The sequence below is a fragment of the Carassius auratus genome, unplaced genomic scaffold, assembly GCF_003368295.1.
Source record: "Carassius auratus strain Wakin unplaced genomic scaffold, ASM336829v1 scaf_tig00002951, whole genome shotgun sequence".
Lineage (NCBI taxonomy): Eukaryota > Metazoa > Chordata > Actinopteri > Cypriniformes > Cyprinidae > Carassius > Carassius auratus.
Window position 1 is genome coordinate 1,154,109 of NW_020523497.1, and position 15,137 is coordinate 1,169,245.

The 15,137-nt window shown below is 43.1% G+C and overlaps 1 protein-coding gene across 1 annotated transcript in view; it reads right to left on the minus strand.

The window, feature by feature from the left end:
• LOC113070107 (histone-lysine N-methyltransferase, H3 lysine-36 and H4 lysine-20 specific-like) overlaps positions 1-15,137 on the minus strand; it is a 48,199-nt gene that overhangs the window by 7,580 nt on the left and 25,482 nt on the right. Inside the window, exons 12-14 of the mRNA XM_026243296.1 lie at positions 9,748-9,927; positions 9,391-9,547; positions 9,083-9,288 (exon numbers count right to left, since the gene is read on the minus strand). Of these exons, the coding sequence (XP_026099081.1) occupies positions 9,083-9,288; positions 9,391-9,547; positions 9,748-9,927 (543 nt within the window). The remainder of the gene's footprint in view (positions 1-9,082; positions 9,289-9,390; positions 9,548-9,747; positions 9,928-15,137) is intronic.

The window sequence follows — 15,137 nt, forward strand, 5'->3', positions numbered from 1 at the left end:
TATATAAGTCACTAAATGACCTAGGACCGAAATATATTTCAGATATGCTCACTGAATATAAGCCTAACAGACCACTCAGATCATTAGGATCGCATCAGTTAGAAATACCAAGGGTTCACACAAAACAAGGGGAGTCCGCCTTTACTTACTATGCCGCCCGCAGTTGGAGTCAGCTTCCAGAAGAGATCAGATGTGCTAGAACACTAGTCAAATTTAAATCTAGACTTAAAACTCATCTGTTTAGCTGTGCATTTATTGAATGAGCACTGTGCAATGTCCGAACTGATTGCACTATATTTTCACTGATTGCACTATATTTTTTATTTTATTTCATGTAAGATCATTTTCTAACTATTTTAAATTCATTTTAAATAAGTAAATATTTTAATAATTTTAAAAGTTTTAAAATTGCTTGTTTTATTCTTGTTATTATTTTTCTTCATTATTATTTTACTTTCTTTTATGTAAAGCACTTTGAATTAACATTGTTTACGAAATGTGCTATATAAATAAACTTGCCTTGCCTTGCCTTACTGGGGTTCCTCAAGGCTCAGTACTTGGACCACTTCTCTTCTCCATCTACATGATGTCATTAGGATCTGTCATTTAGAAGCATGGCTTTTCTTATCACTGCTACGCTGATGACAACTCCACTCCTCATTCCAATCAGATGACCCGATGGTAGTTGCTCGCATTTCAGCCTGTCTGAGTGTCATTTCTAGCTGGATGAATGACCATCACCTTCAGCTTAACCTTACGAAGACAGAACTCCTGGTGATTCCAGCTAACCCATTGCTTCATCACAACTTCTCTATACAGCTGGGTTCGTCAACCATCACTCCTTCAAGGACAGCCATAAACCTAGGAGTTGTGATGGATCATCAGTTAAGGTCACAGACTACATTGCTACAACGACACGGTCCTGCAGATTTGCCTTATACAACATTAGGAAGATTAGACCCTTCCTGTCAGAGCAAGCCACCCAACTTCTTGTCCAAGCTCTCGTTCTCTCCAGACTGGACTACTGTAATGCCCTCCTGGCGGCCCTTCCTGCATGTACTGTAATGTACCTAGGTGCATGTACTTAACCAACTAATACTAGCACTTTTCCTTCTTTTCTTGTCTTTTTATTAATAAAAAATAAACCTGACCTTGTATACTGTTGTTGTTCTCTTGTTGACCTGACTGCTTCTGTTAAATGATTAAATGTAAATGTAAATCTCCAAGGTGGCACTTAATGGTCAGCCATTACTCTCCTCCACGCATTCCATGGTCTCATTAAAACTCATCATCTCTAGACAACACTCTGAGAACATTGACTTTCTCCTTCCTGACACTCCTGCTGCCCCTGTGGTTTTGGGGCATCCCTGGCTGGTGCTCCATAATCCCCACTTAAACTGGGGAAAAAAATACTGTCTTGTCCTGGAGTGAATATTGTCATGCTTCATGTCTGTTGTCTACATGTTCTCCTGTGTCTTATTCTGTGTTTCAGGATGATCACACTGACCTGTCTAACGTGCCACGTGAGTACCTCGACCTGAAGAGAGAGTTCAGTAAGTCTTGGGCTGCTTCTCTACCTCCGCATCGTCCCTATGACTGTGCTATAGAATTATTGTCAGGTATGTCTCCGCCTAAAGGCAAATTATATCCGCTTTCCAATCCGGAGAGAGAGGTCATGGGGAAATATATTTCTGATTCTCTTGCAGCCAAGATCATCCGCCCCTCTTCCTCTCCAGTGGGTGTGGGATTTTTTTTTAGTGAAAAGAAAGACGTCTCTCTTCATCCCTGTAATGACTATCAAGGGTTGAATGACGTCACGGTGAAGAATACTTATCCTTTACCGTTAATTTCGTCAGCTTTCGAGCGTGTGCAGGGGGTGTCATTTTTCACGAAATTGGATTTACGTAACGCTTATCATTTGGTTCGCATAAGAGAGGGGGATGAATGGAAGACCGGTTTTAATACCCCCAGTGGGCACTTTGAATATCTTGTTCTTCCTTTTGGCCTTTGTAACGCCCCAGCGGTATTCCAAGCACTCGTCGATGTGTTGAAAGATATGGTAGATCAGTTCATTTATGTCTACCTCAAGTTCAAGTTCAAGTCTGCTTTATTGTCAATTTCCACATGTACAGTACATACATACAGAGAATCGAAATTGCGTTACTCTCAGACCCCGGTGCATACAGATAACAGTACCATTAAAGCCTAAAAAATAACTAGATCAAATATAAAATGTAGATACAATTATACAATAAGGGAATTATATAAAAAAGACATATAATAAAAATAAAAGTTAAAAATAAAGTTAAATAAAGCAGCGCAAGGTAAATGACAGATATAGTGCAAATCAATGAAGTGAACAACAGTGCAGTTAAAAGATTTTTTAGTGCAAAAAAATCACTTATTAAAAATATCTTAAGTCTGATTAAAGTGACAAGTGACCAAGAGCAGTTATTTAACTGACTGATGAGGTAGTTCCATGCCGAATGAGGTAGTGAGCGGTGAGTGAGCAGACCAATGCTGCACAAGTGACTCGTGCATGTCATCATATAATTAATGGGGGTGGGGGTGGTTCATAGTTCAGTGGTGCCTGGGGAAGAAGAGGGGAGGGGGGGCAGGTTCGGGAGGGAGTTCAGCTTCCTGACAGCCTGGTGGATGAAAATGTCCTTCAGTCTGCTGGTCCTGGCCTGGAGACTCCGCAGTCTCCTCCCTGATGGCAGCAGGCTGAAGAAGCTGTGTGATGGGTGGGTGGGATCACCTGTGATGCAGAGGGCTTTGCGGGTGAGACGTGTTCCATAGATGTCCTGGAGGGAGGGTAGAGAGACACCAATGATCTTCTCAGCTGCTCTCACTATGCATTGTAGAGTCTTTCGGCAGGACCCGTTGCAGGCTCCATACCACACAGTGATGCAGCTCATCAGGATGCTCTCGATGGTGCCTCTGTAGAATGTGTACATGATGGGGGGTGGGGCTCTGGCTCTCCTCAGTTTGCGGAGGAAATAGAGACGCTGTTGTGATTTCTTGGCCAGTGCTGCGGTGTTTTCAGTCCAGGAGAGGTCCTCTGTGATGTGCACACCCAGGAACTTGGTGCTGCTCACTCTCTCCACAGTTGCACCATTGATGGTCAGAGGAACGTGCTGAGTGTGTGCTCTCCTGAAGTCTACAACAATCTCCTTCGTCTTCTCCACATTCAGAGAGAGATTGTTGTAACTGCACCACCCAGCCAGGCGGCTCACCTCACTCCTGTAGTTTGTCTCATCTTTGTTGCTAATGAGACCCACCACCGTCGTGTCATCTGCAAACTTAATGAAGAGGTTGGAGCTGTGTGACGGTGTGCAGTCATGGGTCAGCAGAGTGAAGAGGAGGGGGCTCAGCACACATCCTTGGGGGGCCCCAGTGTTCAGTGTGATGGTGCTGGATGTGTTGCTGCCGACCCGTACTGCCTGAGGTCTTCCAGTCAGAAAGTCCAACAGCCAGTTGCACAGCGAAGTGTTGAGCCCCAGCTGACTCAGCTTGTAGATGAGCTGTTGAGGGATGATTGTGTTGAATGCTGAATTGAAGTCTATGAACAGCATTCTGACATAAGAGTTCTTTTTTTCCAGATGGGTGAGTGCTGAGTGGACGGCAGTGGAGATGGCATCATCGGTCGACCGGTTGGACCGATATGCAAACTGGAAGGGGTCCAGGGAGGGGGGAGGGCAGACTTGATGTGGTGCATGACTAGCCGTTCAAAGCACTTCATGAGGATGGGGGTAAGTGCAACAGGACGGTAGTCATTGAAGCAGGATGGAGATGGCTTCTTCAGGACTGGGATGATAGTGGTAGTTTTAAAGCATGTGGGAACAACAGCCTGACTCAGTGAGATGTTAAAAATGTCTGTGAAGACATCAGTGAGTTCTGCTGCACAGTCTTTCAGTACACGCCCAGGGATGTTGTCAGGACCCGGAGCTTTGCGGGCATTGATCCTGCTGAAGGATCTCCTCACGCTGCCTTGTGTCAGAGTCATCACCTGGTCGCCGGGAGGAGGTGGAGTCTTCTGTGCAGTGGTGCTGTTTTGTTGCTCAAAGCGAGCGAAGAAGGTGTTCAGCTCGTTCAGCAGAGAGATGTTGTTGTCACAGGTCCGTGGTGGGGGCTTGTAGTCCGTAATGGTCTGTATCCCCTGCCACAGGCTCCTAGTGTCTCTGCTGTTGCTGAATTGGTGAGCTATCCTCCTGGAGTGCTGTCTCTTAGCCTCTCTGATGCCGCGGGACAGGTTGGCCCTGGCCGTTCTCAGGCCCACCTCATCTCCAGCTCTGAAGGCAGCATTCCATGTCTTCAGGAGTCTGTAGACCTCCCCCGTCATCCATGGCTTCTGGTTGGCCCGGACAGTGATAGTTTTTGTGATCGTTACATCATCAATACACTTATTGATGTAGGCAGTAACAGTCTCTGAGTACTCCTGGAGGTCAGTGGTGTTATTGTATGTGGCAGCCTGTTTAAACATGTCCCAGTCAGTTGTGTTGAAGCAGTCCTGAAGAATCTCTGATGATCCTTCTGGCCACACTTTAATCTGTTTGTGAACTGGTTTGGCGACTTTAATGAGTGGTCTGTATGCAGGCATTAGCATAACAGCGATGTGATCTGAGCCTCCTGGGTGGGGGAGGGGGAGGGCTTTGTAAGCTCCTCTCTGTGTGGTGTAAACAAAGTCCAAAATGTTATTACATCGAGTTGGAAAGTTGATGTGCTGGTGTATTTTTGGAAACACACTCTTAAGGTCAGCATGGTTGAAATCCCCAGCTATGATGAGAAAAGCATCCGGGTGTGCTGTCTGCTGCTCACTGATGTGTTGGTACAGTTCATTAAGTGCGTTGTTCCTGGTGATGTTGAATGGGGGAATGTACACTGAAATGAGCAGTATAGCAGTATATTCCCTCGGCAGATAGAACGGCCGGCACTTAATAATCATAAACTCCACCAGGGTTGAGCAGTGTTTGCTGATCACAACAGTATCGCGGCACCACGCGTCATTGATGTAAACACAAAGCCTGCCGCCGCGGGTTTTTCCTCCCGCGACGAGAGCTCTGTCCGCTCGATAGCACGTCAGCTGGTCGAGCTGAATAGCGCCATCTGGAACGCTGTTGCTGAGCCATGTTTCCGTGAACACAAAAACACAACAGTCTCTTACAGTCCTCTGAGTTGAGCGTAGTAAACGAATGTAGTCCAGTTTATTGTCCAACGAGCGTACATTAGCCAGTACGATGGTGGGGACAGATGGCTTGTGTGGGTTAGCCGTTAGCCTAGCCCGGATACCTCCGCACTTCCCCCTCTTCTGCTTCCTCTCACGCCGCTTGTGGTGCCTCCGCTGCGGGCGAGATGCAGTAGTGGGGGTCGATGATGGTGAAGGCCTCCCTAGCAGATCGAGATCCCGCAGCTGTTCCGCTTGCGCGGAGTATAACTGTAAAAATGCGGTTCTGCCGACATCGAGCAGAAACTCGCGACTGTATTTGCGCTTACAGACAGGTAGACGTGACGACAACGTGCAAAAACACTGCGACTCACAAGACAAAAAACACGAAAACACCGTTCTGTCGGGACAGAGAGAAGCCGCTGCGTGTGGACGCGCCGCCATCTTGATCTGGATATGTCATCCAGATATTTTCTCATTCTCTCCAGGAACATGTTCAACACGTCAGGCGAGTGCTTCAGAGGCTGTTAGAGAATGGGCTTTTTGTCAAGGCGGAGAAATGCGTTTTCCATGCACAGTCTGTTCCTTTTTTGGGATACATCGTCTCGGCCGAGGGGGTGCACATGGATTCTGATAAGATCCAGGCTGTGGTGAATTGGCCAACCCCAGAGTCTCGTAAGGCCCTGCAGAGGTTTCTGGGCTTTGCCAATTTCTACCGGTGGTTTATTCACAATTTCAGCCAGCTAGCTGCTCCTTTGACTTACTTAACCTCCATCAAGACTGCTTTCAGGTGGAAGCTGCATTTTCAAAACTCAAAAGCTATTTCGTTTCAGCTCCCATCCTTATTGCCCCTAATCCTTCCCGGCAGTTCGTGGTGGAGGTTGATGCGTCAGAGGTGGGGGTTGGCGTGGTTCTATCCCAGCGTTCCCTCACAGATGGTAAGGTGCATCCTTATGTGTATTTTTCTCACCGTTTGTCCCCCGTCGAGCATAATTATGACATTGGTAACAGAGAGCTGTTGGCAGTCAAGCGTGCTTTGGAAGAGTGGCATCATTGGTTGGAAGGTTCGGGAGTTCCTTTTGTTGTTTGGACCGATCACAAAAATCTTGAATACATCAAGTCCGCTAAAAGATGAAACTCTAGGCGGGCTCTTTTTTTCAGCCGTTCAGATTTTACTATTTCTTATCGTCCAGGTTTTAAGAATATCAAACAGGTCGCGTTAGCCCGTATTTTTGATATTTCGGATCTCCGGTCTTTTTCCGAACCCACTGTACCGCAGAAAGTGTTTATTTCTGCAGTCACGTGGGAGATCGAGTCGAAGGTTCGCACAGCCTCTCAAGGAGTAATGTCCCCGCCCGGATGCCCACCGAGTCGGTTGTTTGTGGCAGAGGCTTTAAGGTCCAAAGTTATCCAATGGGGTCATTGTTCCAAGGTAGCTTGCCATCCTGGGGTTAATCGTACCACGTTTCTTGTTAAACAACGGTTTTGGTGGTCTTTTTGTTTTGGCTTGCTCTGTCTGTGAACTTATCTGACCTTGTATACTGTTACTGGTCCCACATTTCACTAAATTTAATTTCAGGTCTCCCTCCCTCACAGGGAAACACGGTGGTTTTGACCGTGGTGGATCGGTTTTCGAAGGCAACTCATTTCATCCCTCTGCTTAAATTACCTTCTGCCAGAGAAACAGTGGTTGCTGTCATATATCACGTTTATCGCTTACATGGCCTCCCAATGGATGTGGTCTCTGACAGGGGGCTCAGTTTGTTTCCAAATTTTGGAGAGAATTTTGTAAATTGCTGGGGGCGACTGTTAGTGTTTCTTCTAGATTTCATCCTCAGAGTAATGATCAGAAGGAGAGGGCCAATCAAGACCTAGAACGAGTGTTGCGATGTTTGGTTTCTCAGAACCCCTCCTCTTGGAGCCAGCATCCCGCATGGGTTGAGTATGCACATAACTCGTTACCAGTTTCAGCTACTCGTCCATCTCTCCTGTCTAGTTGTTTGTTCCTGTTCCTCCAGTGGATATTTTCTGGATCTTATTCCTCGCCCACCTGGGTTTCCTTCGCTGGGTTAGAGCTACTGCACTTGAGTGGTCTGGACTTTATTCCTCGCCCACCTGGGCTTCCTGTGCTGGGTTAGAGTCACTGCAGCTTGAACGGCCTGGACAATATTCATCTGGAATTATGCCATCGTCTTCCTATGTTTCTCATTGTGACACTTTTGGGACATTCTTTAAAATATTTTCTTTTCCACAGAAGATTGAAAGTCATGAAGGTTTGGATATGAAGGTGAGTAAATGATGACAATTTTTGGATAAATATTCTTTTAAAGGTAATATTTAGAAACCTTGAATGTTATTAATAATTTAAAGAGCCACACAGATGGGAAATCAAAAATTACCTGTATTACAGTGTATGATGTAGCTGTCCATCTGTGTAAACAATGTGCAAATAATTAAACCAAATAGTACACGATTTATAAAGTTATTGGCTTCTAAAGTAAGGAGTCGACTCTGAATCGCTGAAACGAGTCATTATAGATTTCAAATCTTTTGCCCATCTCTATGTACGTCACTAGGAGCACTTTGCATAATAATCTCCGCCTACCGTGTTGGGAGAAACGGAACTCTGACCTGCCCCACCCCCACACAAAGGCGCTCTGTTTGGTGTGAGAGCATCATGTCGAGGAGACCGTTTGTTTTATTTTCACTGCCAAAGAATGAAGATCTGAAGAACCAATGGCTAAAATTCATTTTCACCACAATACCAGAGCAGTACAACAAATCCCTTTCGTTGTGTTCACAACATTTCACTGATGACTGCTTTTCTAATCTCGGTGAGTTTCAGCGGGATTTTCAAAGCCTTTGGCCATAAAAAATGGTTCATTACCAACTTTATTTAGAACAACGAGCATCTCCGAATCACAACGCGAAGTATGATTATGAAGTTATGTGTCTGCTTTCTCCTGAGCGTCTTATCAGTATGTGTGCTGTCTGCAGCCTTTGTTTGTGCTGATCGTCATGTACAAACACGTCATTAAAATGAAGTGTAACTCAACGAAGAGACATAAGAGAGATATATATAGAAAGCTTGACATGTCTACTTTAAAACTAAACAAGTGCTGCTAACAGATATTCTGTGATAAAGTAATCCATATGAAAACAACGCGATGTCTGTTTTTCATGTCTCCCTTCATTCTAATGTGACCACGCCCCTGCGCTGAACGCGCTATTCAGATTCAAACTGAAGCGTGCGGCTTGAATACACCCACATAGAAAAAAAAGGAAAGCGAGACTGTTCAAGTTTTTTATTTTACTCTTTGCTTCGCGATGAGAGGAATAAGACATAATTCACCCCAAACAGATGCTAACGCATAGTTTACCGTGGAGGTGTGTGCAGAACAACCAATCCAAACTGGTTATGTTAGTTGACAAATCAGAACACAGTATGCTACCGAAAGGTGGGGTTTAAGGAAACTGAATCTTTTGAACAGCTTCACGCGAACCGTTTGGGGATCTCTGAGAATTGAGGTAATTTTAAAATGATATTTTGACAAAATGACAATGTTTTTTAACCTTGGATGGATTTAAACCTAATGTACAGGACTTATAAACAGTGATAGGAAGCTTAGAATTTTCATCTTACTGGCCCTTTAATTTAAAATGTCTAAATTGGCTTTCCTAAATTGTAGCATTTAAAATGATTGACTTTTTGCTTTCTTTTTTATTTTACATTTATTAATTCAGAATTTTGTAGAACATTAATATGGGCAATGACATGAATAATAATTATAGATATTGATTTTAACACCAGTCTTAGAGTTCACTGAGCTAAAAAAGTTAATTTGACTGTTTAGAAAAGTTGTATGGCACTTGCATTATTTATAGCAATAGCAAAATGAAATAATTTATGAAAGATACCTTTCTTATAAGTGGAGTCAACCCCCTTTCCCATTTTCTCTTTACTGTTGGAATCGCCCTCCATGTAAGGAAAAACACGGGCTTGATAAGTCCACAGGTAGTCATTAGAGCCAAAGAAAAGAACCGGGAACTCTCCAACATCATGTCTCATGCGTAGGATATTCTCGGGAATATCTTTGGGATTGCTAACCTCTGCCGGCCACCATCTATCAAAGAGTACAGCAGAAACTGTTGTGTACAATGATTGTAAAAGCCAGGAATTGATGACATTAAAAAGGAAGTTAAAAGTGGCTTTTTTGGTTGCTGACCTGTAGCGGCCAACTTTTACCCACACTACCTCCTTGTAGTGCAGTTTCTTTCCAGCACGACAATCATTGCAGTACCAGCTGCCTTCTGGCATGTCGATGTTCAGACACTCTCTGTGAAATGCTGCAGGACATGACTCGCAACACAGCAGACTACCTCCTGCAGAGAGAAATGATACAGATACAGAGAGGAAGTGTTTTGGATGAAGAAATGTTTCTGATATGGTCAAATAAAGTGAACGTGAAAGGGAGGTTCTTTAAGCTGAACTTTATAAATCATCAAGGGCTTCTAAAGCCATGTAAAATAAATCAGAGGTTCAAATTTTAATGAAAATGTCTGTCCAAGACAGCTGAACTAACCTTCTGAGCAGACGAAGCACCAGCTGACGTTGACATGCTCGTGGTTGCGGCAGCCTTTTCTTGGTGTGAAGTGATTGGGACACACTATGTTGCTGTGGGTTAGAGTGACACTCCCAGCAGGTATGCAGTAATCATTGGCATGATATGCTACAGGGCATCTGATACAGCGGGTTAGCTGGCCTGAGACACAAAATACAGTGAATTTCGTAATACAAGCACGCAAATTTCAAATGTGTGTGATTTAGATGCTCTAACATTACTAGAACCAGGAAGTATAGATTTAAAAATCTTGCTAATTACTTATAAAGCCCTGAATGGTTTAGCACCTCAGTACTTGAATGAGCTCTTGTTACATTATAATCCCCCACGTCTGCTGCGTTCTAAGAACTCAGGCAAAACTCAGAATATCAAAATCAACGGCGGGAGACAGATCCTTTTCTTTCTTGGCGCCTAAACTCTGGAATAACCTACCTAAGATTGTTAGGGAGGCAGACACACTCTTGCAGTTTAAATCTAGATTAAAGACCCGTAAAGACCCATACGCGGACGTGTCGTGAGGGCGTGTGCTGTCCAGTTAGCAGAAGCCTTCACCAACATCTTCAACCTCTCCTTGAGACTTACAGTGATCCCCACATGCTTCAAGCAAACCACCATCATGCCTATTCCCAAAAAACAACTGTCTCCTGCCTGAATGACTACCGCCCTAGGGTTAGTAGCCCTAACCCTAGGGCGGTAGTCATTCAGGCAGGAGACAGTTGTTTTTTGGGAATAATCCCAAAACCATTTCCGAGCTCGGAGCCCTTCCCCGGACAGCATGCCAAATACGCATACCATACCTCAACTAATTATATGTAAGCGTGAACTCGTGAAATAGACTGTGTGTGTTTTCCTAACTACAAAATTAGTTATGCTGCAGATAAAGTTTTAATAGTCTGTGATTTTAATATCCATGTTGATAATGAAAACGATGCATTGGGATCAGCATTTATAGACATTCTGAACTCTATTGGGGTTAGACAACACGTCTCAGGACCTACTCATTGTCGGAATCATACTTTAGATTTAATACAGCATTTATAGACATCCATAGACATGGAATTGATGTTGATGGTGTTGAAATTATGCAGCCAAGTGATATCTCAGATCATTATTTAGTTTTGTGCAAACTTCATATAGCCAAAATTGTAAATTCTACTTCTTGTTACAAGTACTTATACCACAAAAAACTGCTTTGTAAGTTATCTTCCTGATGTATCTGAATTCCTTAGCATATCCAAAACCTCAGAACAACTCGATGATGTAACAAAAACTATGGACTTTCTCTTTTCTTGCATTTTAAATACAGTAGCTCATTTACGCTTAAGGAAGGTTAAGGAAAACAGTCTGACACCATGGAATAACGAGCATACTCGCACCCTAAAGAGAGTAGCCTGAAAAGGCAGCTGAAAAAGCAGCCCGAAAAGTGGAGCACAGCTGGAGAAAAACAAAAATCGAGCATTGCGTTAGTTCAGTCAGGCCACGTTAGTCACGCTTGCATCAGCTGTCAGTCAGCCGTTCCTGACGTGTACCAATCAAGCCTCGACACTGATCACCTGCGGTCTATTTAACCCTTTTACGTGCAAACATCGCAGACGGCCCCAGTTTATTATTGTTTCACTTTCACAGCACGTTAAACATCACTTGATCTGAACAGTAAACTTTGAAGTGTCAGCTTTGCGAACAAAGGTTGATTATGTATCTAGTCAGAAAGAATCATGAGCAAAAACCTTTTTATTTTGGGTATGTCATTTCTGTCTCCATGCCAAAAAAGGGGGTTAAATTCCCATTCTTCAGTGTCTCTTCCATCGCATCGCTGCTTGCAATTATCTCCCTCCTCCAACCCCAACTCCACCTGTAATCCGATCTAACTTTGTTCTTTCTTTACAGTCTCTTCATTGGAAGCAGTCTCTATCACATTCTGTTTACAACTCATGTAATTGTGAATTGTAATTATGTATGCTTATAATGGTTCAGTTCTGTACTCCAGGGGGGTCTTGCTGCTCTCCCCTCTCTGTCCAAGCATGGCTGCATGGACAGGCATGCGGAGTGTTGCCCAGAACATAACCATACCGCCAACACTAACTGTATGCAATCATAATTGTCATAAATATACTTGACGGAAGTGGTCCTGATTGAACTAGAGGTATTTCGTATTGCTTGGCGGGAAAGTAACCTATCCTACAGAAAAGCATTAAAAACTGCTAGGTCCGATTACTTTTCTTCTCTTTTAGAAGAAAACAAACATAACCCCAGGTATTTATTTAATACAGTGGCTAAATTAACGAAAAATAAAGCCTCAACAAGTGTTGACATTTCCAAACATCACAGCAGTAATGACTTTATGAACTACTTTACTTCTAAAATCGATACTATTAGAGATAAAATTGTAACCATTCAGCCGTCAGCTACAGTATCGCATCAGACTATACAGTGCACTATAGATCCCCTGAGGAACAGTTACACTCATTCTCTACTATAGGAGAGGAAGAATTGTATAAAATTGTTAAATCATCTAAACCAAAAACATGTATGTTAGACCCTATTCCATCTAAGCTCCTAAATGAGGTGCTTCCTCTTCTGGTTATTATTAATTCCTCATTGTCATTAGGACATGTCCTCTCATTAAAAAGCAACAACATGATCCCAAAGAACTAGTTAATTATAGACCGATCTCGAATCTCCATTTCTGTCCAAGATAATAGAAAAGGTAGTATCCTCACAATTATATTACTTCTTAGAGAAAAATGGTATCTGTGAGGATTTCCAGTCAGGATTTAGACCGTATCATATTACTGATACTGCTCTCCTTAGAGTTTCAAATGACCTGCTCTTATCATCTGGTCGTGGTTGTATCTCTCTATTAGTGTTATTGGATGTTAGTTCTGCATTTGACACTTTTGACTACAACATTCTTTTGCATAGACTAGAACACTTTATTGGCATTAATGGAAGTGGTTGTCATGGTTTAAATCGTACTTATATGACCGCCGTCAATTTGTACCAGTGAATGAAGAGGTATCATATCGATCACAAGTGCAGTATGGAGTACCTCAAGGCTCAGTTCTAGGGCCGCTACTCTTCACGCTTTACATGTTATGAGATATCATCAGGAAACATGGTGTTAGCTTTCACTGTTATGCTGATGATACTCAGCTCAATATTTCTTCACGGCCCGGTGAAACACACCAATTTGAAAAAAACTATTGGAATGCATAGTCAATATAAAAAATTGGATGATGAGTAATTTCTTACTGCTAAATTCTAAAAAACAGAGGTGTTAATTATAGTATGTAAAAACTCTGCATGTAATAACCCAGAACACTGTATAAGAATTGATGGCTGCTCTGTCAATTCTTCGTCATCAGTTAGGAACCAAGGTGTGCTATTTGATAGCACTCTTTCCTTAGAAAGCCACATTTCTAGCATTTGTAAAACTGCATTTTTCCATCTCAAAAATATATCTAAATTACGGCCTATGCTCTCAATGTCAAATGCAGAAATGTTAATCCATGCATTTATGACCTCAAGGTAAGATTATTGTAATGCTTTATTGGGTGGTTGTTCTGCATGCTTAGTAATCAAACTACAGCTAGTCCTAAATGCAGCAGCAAGAGTTCTTACTAGAACCAGGAAGTATGACCATATTAGCCCGGTCCTGTAACACTGCACTGGTCTCTATCAAACATTGTATAGATTTTTAAATCTTGCTTATTACTTGTAAAGCCATGAATGGTTTAGCACCTCAGTATTTTAATTAGCTCTTGTTACATCCTCCACGTCCGCTGCATTCTCAAAACTCAGCCAATTTGATGATACCTAGAATATCAAAATCAACTGCGGGTGGCAGATCCTTTTCCTATTTGGTACCTAAACTCAGGAATAACCTACCTAACATTGTTCGTAAAGGCAGACACACTCTTGCAGTTTAAATCTAGATTAAAGACCCATCTCTTTAACCTGGGTTACACATAACACACTAATATGCTTCTAATATCCAAATCCTTTAAAGGATATTTAGGCTACATTAATTAGTTAAACCAGAACCGGGAACACTTCCCATAACAGCAGATGTACTTGCTACATCATTAGAAGAATGCCATCTACACTAATATTAGTCTGTTTCTCTCTTATTCAGCGATCACTGTAGCCACCAGATCCAGTCTGTATTCAGATGAGAGGGTCACTGCAGTCACCCGAATACAGTACGTATCCAGACCAGATGGTGGATCAGCATCTAGAAAGGACCTCAACAGCCCTGAAAGACAGCGGAGACCAGGACAACTAGAGCCCCAGATACAGATCCCCTGTAAAGACCTTGGGCCCTATCTTGCACCCAGCGCAATTGACTTTGTACACCGACGCATGTGTCATTCCTATTTTGCACCTGCGCAAACCGCGCTTTTCCCTCCACAGAAGCACATCGCTAAACTAGTGAATGAACTTGCGCTCCCTGGGCGGTTCAGCGCAAAAAAGGAGGCGTGTTCCGGCGCAAACAATCCCTGGTGCTATTTTGCTGTTCCATTAAACAATTGTGCCACTGACCAGAAAAAACCTAGTCTAAAGTCAGTGGCGCGTTGCGCGTTGTTCATTATGCTATTTTAAGGGCGCAAGCTTGACCATAATGTATAGCGTGCACAACGCGCATACACTTTGCTCATGTAATCTACACAGATGCAACAGTTATTTTTGCAAATCATAAATTGTTACACTAAAAAAATATTAACACATGAGATGACGGAAATCATTGTGAAATCTTGCTTACAAATTATTCAGGCTAATTGTAGTAATTAAGGATCAGACCTGTTTGCCCGATAGTGGCAAGACATATATGTATATAAGGACATCTGACAAATTTGTTTGTCCGTCAAGAACCAGGAAAAAAAAAATCGATGAAACAATTGTGGCTATTTCCTCCCACGCCTGTTTAACCGACGCTATTTTGGGTGGGTTTCTCCCATCCCCATACAACACAACTTCTCTGTCTTTCACTGCTCTTACAAGAACATCAGTCTCCTCGGCTGTGAACCGCTCCTGGCGTGCGCCTGGTAAATACGCCATAATAATAGCAATCCATAATGGAACTTGCGCACCTGCTTTTAAAGGGAATGTTGGATGACGCTCTGATTGGTTTATTTCACGTTACACCCAAACCACACCTATGAATAATGAAGCTACTTCAGACCAACCCATTTTAGATTTGCGCCGGGCGCAAGAGCCATTTATCCCGCCGGGAAAATAGCAACAGCGCTGAGACCCGCCCACAAACTTAATTGCGCTTCGCGCTTTGACACTTGCGTTTCAGATCGTTAAAATAGGGCCCCTTGTCTCATACGAACACCGGGACAAGACCA